This window comes from Condylura cristata, unplaced genomic scaffold (genome assembly GCF_000260355.1).
Source record: "Condylura cristata isolate star-nosed mole 26May11 unplaced genomic scaffold, ConCri1.0 scaffold00063, whole genome shotgun sequence".
Lineage (NCBI taxonomy): Eukaryota > Metazoa > Chordata > Mammalia > Eulipotyphla > Talpidae > Condylura > Condylura cristata.
The window spans coordinates 534,884-542,596 of NW_004567164.1; the positions used below are offsets into that span (position 1 = coordinate 534,884).

At 43.4% G+C, this 7,713-nt stretch overlaps 1 protein-coding gene across 1 annotated transcript in view; it reads right to left on the bottom strand.

Annotated features, from left to right (window-relative positions):
• ZBED9 (zinc finger, BED-type containing 9) overlaps nt 1-7,398 on the bottom strand; it is an 11,552-nt gene extending 4,154 nt beyond the window's left edge. Inside the window, exons 1-3 of the mRNA XM_012734644.1 lie at nt 6,979-7,398; nt 4,968-5,115; nt 1,208-2,691 (exon numbers count right to left, since the gene is read on the bottom strand). Of these exons, the coding sequence (XP_012590098.1) occupies nt 1,208-2,691; nt 4,968-5,115; nt 6,979-7,398 (2,052 nt within the window). The remainder of the gene's footprint in view (nt 1-1,207; nt 2,692-4,967; nt 5,116-6,978) is intronic.
• Between the last annotated feature and the right edge of the window lie 315 nt (nt 7,399-7,713).

Genomic DNA, 7,713 nt, shown 5'->3' on the forward strand with positions numbered 1-7,713 from the left:
AAAATAAAAATAAGGATTTAGAAATTATATCATAATTCAATACACTGTATACACAATATGCTTAATTTATTAGGTTAACTTTATAATTAATTATAAAAGTAAATGCTTACATTTCCTCAGCATTCTACATATTTTGCGGTTATGGCCAACAAAATAATCTTAAAATTTCACAAGTTGTGGGGCCCTCCCTGGTGGCACAACGGGTTTAGAGCGCAGCACTGTGAGGCCGTCGCGGCCACTGAGCATCAGTTCTGTCCCCTGCCAGGGAGTGACCCACAGGGCGCGGCAGACCTCTCCTGACCCGCTGCTCCCCTCAGCAATGGATTTCAGCACATCTGCCTCTGCTGCTCCCCACTCTGTCTCCGGTGAATCCTCTCACCGCCCACGCCCCCCACATCTCTGGCCTGTACCCCAGTTCTGTATGCATAAATAAATCTTTAAAAAAAAATCACAAGTTGTGATGTGAAACTGTTGGGCTTCATTCATGTGCAACTCCACCAGCTGTGGTGCAGTTTGACAGTCTACCACCACCAATCTGGGCAAGGTTCTGTTAGAAAAGACAAGTTCATAACAATATGCCTGATACTGCAGGAATGTCAGGCTGCCATCAGTTCCCCATCAACTCTCCTTCTCTACACTGATCTTATTATGGTGTAAATGCTTTGCAAACTAGCACCAGTCTGAAGATCACACCTGGCCCAAATGATGTGTAGCCACTATACTTCAAAATTCTCACCCGAATAATATCTCCCGACTTTTATAAGTCCTACTGATTTACAGTTATCATCCCATCCCCTTTCTAAATATCCACTTGAAATGAAATGTTCTTTTTTAGCTTAACTCCCACCCACACTCACATACCATTAAAAGTAACATTAAATTCATCTGTTCCTACATTAATTTTTCTGTAAATAGTATATCATCATACACACCATTTATCCTCTGGATCCTGATTTCTCAGGAAATGCCAAGCAGCAAGATCACAAAGGAATGAAAAGATACTGGTCATCACCCCAGAACATAAATCAAGCAGCACCAACTAGAACAAAAGGAGGGCCTTTTGGGGGAAGGCCTTTCCTGAGAAAACATAATCAAGATGCCTGTGTGGTGCTTCGCATACCACGTCAAGATGTTCCCCCTCATCGGATCACACTCAAGTGTAGCGAGGCTGTCCCCTGGCTTTGGTCTATTGCGGACAAACTCTTACCCAGTCTCCTGCTTTGTTGGATGATAAAGGCGTCTCTGATGACTTCAGCAGTTTTGAAGGTTGAGCATTCAAGCTCTGACTCTCACTTTGCTTCCTCTTAACAGCAGTGGTCTCACAGCAGAGACTGCAAGTTATGCTGCGGCTATAGCCCTCACCCTCGTGTGGAGAGGACACACCACACACAGGGTGGACATTCCAATCACCGGACATGCAACTGTTAGCACCTGTGCACTCTTTTTGACAGACTACACAAGATAAACATTTTAGTCTGCTTTCAGGGTGGTTTCTGTTGGCCACCAGAGAAGGAAGAGAAAGATTCTCTTCAATGTCACTACTCTCTGTACCGGTCTCCATATTGTCTTCATACTGGGCTCTTAGAGTATTTTCCAACTCTTGGTCGACCTGTTCTAAGTCATCTTCTGTGTTCGGACTAGCAACAAGTTCTTCAGTCAACCGAGAATGAGACAGGCTCAATTTAGCTTCAGAGCTAAAGGGACCTTCACCTGGTGCCTGCTGCATGCCTCTGTGGTTTTGGGTCATCTGAAGGAACCATAAAAGTTCGGCCCAGTGTGATGAATTGTTAGTTTGCATCCAGGAGAGAATCCTATTTTGGATATTCTCATTAGTCTGATTGGGAGAACGCTGGCTTTGGCAGGGTGAAGACTTTCCATGGACAATTTTCAATTCTGGCCAAATATCACTGAGTTCACTAACAATCTGGCTTGAAAACTCCCTCCCACTGTCAGACTGTAGGACACTGGGCACACCAGTGATTGTAAAAATATCTAACAGAGCATGTGCAACTTCTTTAGGCCTTTTAGATTTTAATGACCGCAGGAAACTCAGCTTTGTACGAAGGTCTTGATAATGCATAATAAATTTATACTCGCCGTCAGGATTCAATTGCATGTCTATAAAATCCACTTGACATCTTGAGTTAACTTCCTTAAGTGGCTTGGAAGTAAGAACTTTCTTGAGTTTTGAATTTTTCTGCTGGCAAGGTTTGCAGAGTGTCAAGTACAGCATAATGACTTCTTTTGTGATGTTCTTGTATTTTGCTTGTAACTCTTTTTCCATGCGGGTACGGCCACCGTGTCCAATACGGAGGTGTGTCTCGTGCAGAATGTCAAATAAGTCCTCGCTGTGTAAATAATACCGTGTTTGGTCTGTTTCCCCACTTATAGCTTCAATCAGCTTCTCATTTCCTTGTACCAGAATCACATCAAATCGAGCCAAGCGGCGGTAGTCAACTGATTCCTTTTTTGCCTTAGCTTTAGCCTCTTTTACCTCTTTTATTAACTGACGGTACTTGGCTTTAGAAAATATCTTGGTATTATTACTTTTGCTTTCTAGTAGCACTGCTAAGCTTGTGAAGAACTTTTCTCTCATGTTTTCTGGTTCAATTTCTGCTTCACTAGGCTCCAAGCTATTGAGGTTATCGTCACCCATGCTTTGAGACATCATGGAAAGCCACAAAAATGACCCTAACGTATAAAGAAAAAAAAACGATTAGAATGTTCGGGAATGTAATTTAAAGTACATACAGTATCGAAATAACTACTACCGCCTGGGGCAGGAAGTAGAGGCTCTGGAGACATGTAAGGGGAATACAGCTGTGTTGAGGGAGTCCAACCTTGGAGGAAGGGAGAGGGCGAAGGAGGCACAGTAAAGAGTGGAAAGCCAGGATGTGACTTCCCACAGCAGTGTCCAGACTTGTCCTTAAATTACTATTTCATGTGAAACAGGAAGCCCTTTGTATTATTAATTGATCGACTACACAAGAAAATGGTTTCAGCTAGGATGACTCAGTATTACAGTATTATCTTTATAAAAATATTCAGAAACTCCACCACATTTTGCTTGATTCCATTAGGTTAGTTGTACTAGCATTATTTGTGTCTTAAGTTTCAGTGTAATAATATATTAATGGCAGCTTCTTTGGGGGGCTTGCGAAACTAAAAACCCAACACAAATATACTCATTAGTAACTTTAATAAAGAAAGAGTGCAAGCAGGAAAATGGGAAAGAAAAAAGATGAGCCTGAAGTCATGAGAAATCTGACTTAATCATATTAGAAAGCACTGTTTAGGAGAGGTCTGCCATGCCTAAACCCTCTGCCCCTGCACCTCTGGCTTGCACCCCAGTTCTTGTATGCATAAATAAACAAGTAAATCTTAAAAAAAAAACAAAACAACTATGATGCTTTAAAAAAATGCAATGTTTAGAACATTCATCGTAATGAACATTTAGAATAATTCCAACTTGCTGGCCTTAAGAAAACTATTTTGAAAAAAATAAGGAATTACTTGGAATTAGTGTGTCAACTGTAAACAGTCTTATGACAGCTTGGAAAAAAATACTTTCTCTGAAGTCAACCCTGTTTAAATTACCTATTCATATATTAAATATTAACTACGTTTTTCTCAAATATTTTTAATTTCAAAAAAAGGCATATTAGCGATATGATACTGTGTGTTGTGGTTCCACTTAATTCTCCATTGTTCTAGTAATAATTCCTTGATCATTTACTTTAAATTTACATTGAGTTCTCCTTTCTTGAAAAGCATAGTTTACTCATAACACAAACTAATGTCGTGCTTTTTTCTTTGATAACTTCACATGTTGAGCAAGAGTTAAGTTTACAAAGATGTAGGGATTCCTTATTTCTCTAGGATCTTTTGTGTTATCTAACATATTACTACAGGGCAAAAAGGGTTGCAGGGTCTCCCTGGTGACACAGGGGTCAGGTCTCAGCGCTATGAAGCTATTGGCACTGTGGCCTGAGTTTGATCCCCAGCCAGGGAGCTGACCCACAGGGTGTAGCAGACCTCTCCTGTCACGCCCCTGGCTTCCCCCAGTAGTGTATTTCAGTAGATCCGCCAGTTCTGCTCCCCACTCTGTCCCTTGTGAATCCTCTCACCACCACACCTGTGCACCTCTGGCCTGCACCCCAGTTCTTGCATGCATAAATAAATCTTAACAAAAGAAAAGAAAAGGGGGCCCCATCAAAGCTGAAGACGACAGCACTGGTAGTGTTATCTCAAAATGTGACTGAAGCCATCACATGGCTAGTGTCTCTTCCCACACGATAAGTGTATCCTGGTGTGTGCTCTTCTGGGAAGCCATGAACAACAGAGAAGGCAAGATACAGCAATGTAAATAAGAACCAGGAAGATCTGTGCTCCAGAAGTTACTAAAATCAGTATGAGTAGGGCTAAGATAAGCAGGGGATAAGGAGTTGGTAGAGCTGTAAGGGAAGAAAACAATGGATGTTGATCATACTTAAGCTTCCGGAAAAGCAGCTGCTCCGGAGCCAGGCTAGCCGCCGGCTGCCCTCACCACACGCTGCGCTGCTGCGGCGCTAGTGGGCTTACCCTCAGAAAGGCCGTGTCCTCAGCAGGGCTTCCGGGTAGGATTTCCAAGTCTTCAGTGACAAAAATTGGGGACAGAAGTTTTATGGAAATGGGACCTATTAAATGCTCCTGACATCTACATAGAGAGTCAGCTCTGATTTATCCACAGGTACTTAAACTCCATCGGGAAGATTCCATGGAAAACCTTACACTTAACTAATTTTTACACAATTGCCCTGATTGCTTAGCTCAGTTCCTTTATTCATATCATACTACATTGGCTGATTTTTTTTCTTTAGCCATATTCAACAGAAGTATAAATGGACTGATGTTTGGTAAATTTTCAATGGCTAGAACCTTCCCTAGCCCAAATCCCATCTTCTCTCCAGACACGGAATTATCCTCACCATTATCCTGAAGCGGGTGTGGCTCTGGAGACTGACAGTCCGCCCTGTCTTCCAAAGACTGCGGCTGGGCACCTAAGGGCTCCTTTGTGTCATCCAGAGGGGCCATTTCTTCCATAGGAACTTCCTGCCCAAATGGGCCCTGTGGGACCTGGGGGCAAGCAGTTTAACAGAAGTAATCACGATACAAACCATCGCTAAACCTAAAAACATCCTTCTTCTGAAATAGCATATAGAGAGAAAAAGTTTTCATTGAATTCTTAGGAAGAGTGCAAGATCGAGTGAGAAATAAAATACACTGGCCCAGTAAAGAGTAAAGGGAACTGGGGGGGTGTCCCTGTGGTTCCTGAAACAACATCAGAAGCACAATACAGGCATCTGGCCGAAAGTTTGATAACTGAAAGAAAAGCATAAGGAGTTTCAGTGTGAACAATTAAAAGTAAATACTCAGGGTGGTAATATGCAAATTACCTAATCAAGACTAATTTGGTTTTGATCCAAGAAGGAATCTGACAGTTGTTTCAGACCAAATGTGGAAAACTTTAGGCCAATGTGTTGTGGGGAAAAAGTGTGTCACTGAAAAAAGAGTCAGTCTATAAGACAACTGTTTTGGGTGAAGAAAAAAAACATTACACTCTCCTTTCACTAGTATATGGTGTTTATTAAATTTCCTCCATTGTCCCCCAAAACAATATATTTTTAAGCCCACAGCTAATCATTGTTTAAACATTGTTATTTGCTTTAAAAACAAAAACTGACATTAAATTTGAAGTCAGAGCCAACTCCTTTACAGAATATCCCACATAAGCCCACAGCTAATCATTGTTTAAACATTGTTATTTACTTTTTAAAAAAAAAAAACTGACATTAAATTTGAAGTCAGAGCCAACTCTCTTATAGAATATCCCACATTTGGGGGGGTTATCTCTGTATTCCTTAAATACAAATTCTGGTATGTATTTCCTGTGTCACATCACAGGATACATGTTATCAAGCCATTTCATTATTGACAATGCTAAATTTGATCGCTTAGTAAAGGTAGTGACTACCAGATGCATTGGGAAAATAAGCTTTCCCTCCTTCCCACTGTATTATCACCAGCTTGCAAAACTCCGTTGCTAGCTCATTTTCTGGAATACAAAAAAGTTAGTAAAAGAGATGTAAATATGGGAGGGAACCATGCAAATAATCACTTCCAAAACAGACTAAAACAGAAGAAAGCCAAGGGGGATGTTGATGTGAATGGGCGTTTTGTCCAGTAACTATCTGTCTTCACTGCTCCCTGCATTTGGCTACAATCGGATAGCCTGTATTTTGCAGTTCTTGCAACGTGCTGGAAAAACTCAACCAAAAGCAGCACAATCTCAGCACTTGCCTGTGTACCGATCTCAAATGAAAGACGTGGCACTCCAGAAAAAAATGTTTTAGCTGAAAATACCTCTACTGTAATGGTAAAAAGCAGAATACACCTCACATACCAGTAACTACTGAGACTGAAAAGTATCTAGAAAATGATTCAATTAATCTCTTCCTTGCAAAGAAGACACTGAAGCCCAGAGCAAGTGTCATATGGCCAAGGTTATACAGCTTGTGACAATCTATTACAAAAGCCACATCTTATAATCCATCATTCCCCAATATTTCCATTATATTGGCCCGCTTCTTCATCTGTCTCTCCTAGAAGTTATTCTTTATATTTTTACATTGGCTTCTTTTCATCTATGGCAAAAGCACTGGGCATTATAAGAAGAGTGAGCTACTCTAATCTCAGTGGTTAGATAACACAGTTTCTTACTGGTAATGGATCAAGATTTCCCAATGCAGTTAAATCACCTACTTATCTGCGTTCGCTATCACACAAAAACTGCATTTATCTGTTCATCTACCCCAGTGATCAAATAATAAAGCCCCAGACTGGAATTTGCTGCCACCAGTGCATAGTTAAATCCCATTTACTCCACCTTGGATCCATGCACTCCATCCTCCACAGAAGCTGGCACCTGCACGGTCTCACCTGTTGTCTAGGTTCATCCAGTTCCCGCTCCAAATCCTCCAGCAGCAGCACCGCCTCCTCCCCGCTCTCGGGACGCTGCCCCCGCACCCAGGCCTGCAGCTCCCCGGGCAGGATGGTCAGGAACTGCTCCAGCACCAGCAGCTCCAGGATCTGCTCCTTGCTGCGCGTCTCGGGCCGCAGCCACAGGCGACACAGCTCCCGGAGCCGGCCCAGCGCCTCCCTGGGCCCAGGTGTCTCCTGGTAGCAGAACTGCCTGAAGCGCTGACGGGCGAGTTCCCTGCTATGAGACAGTGTACCCTGTGGGCAGGACTCCTGCTCCCAGCTATGGTCTTCTTCCTTAACCTTTACTTTGATAATCTCCCCTTGACCCTCGGAAGCCTGGCCAGCCAAGACGTCCAGCGCCCTGGCGCCTGCTGCCATCCTGAGCTCGGACAGCTCGGAGGAAGGCCCTCTGCAGTTGGGGGCAGGGAGCCGATGACTCTCCTGGAAGTCCCCACCCAATCCTTGGTCGGGAAAGTTCGATGAGAGGAAACACGGTTCGCCCGGAAGCAATGACAGTCGCAGGCAAAAAGGACTTGACCGCGTGACCAGTTACAGGTGCGATGGCGCTGACAGGGCGTGAGCAGAGAGCTGCACTACCGCTGCCAGGTCATCAGCCGAGTGGGGGCGGGAGACTGAGGCAATCCAGGGCACCCCGGCCCTCGTCCGCGGGGGGCACGCGAGCGAGGGGATCGC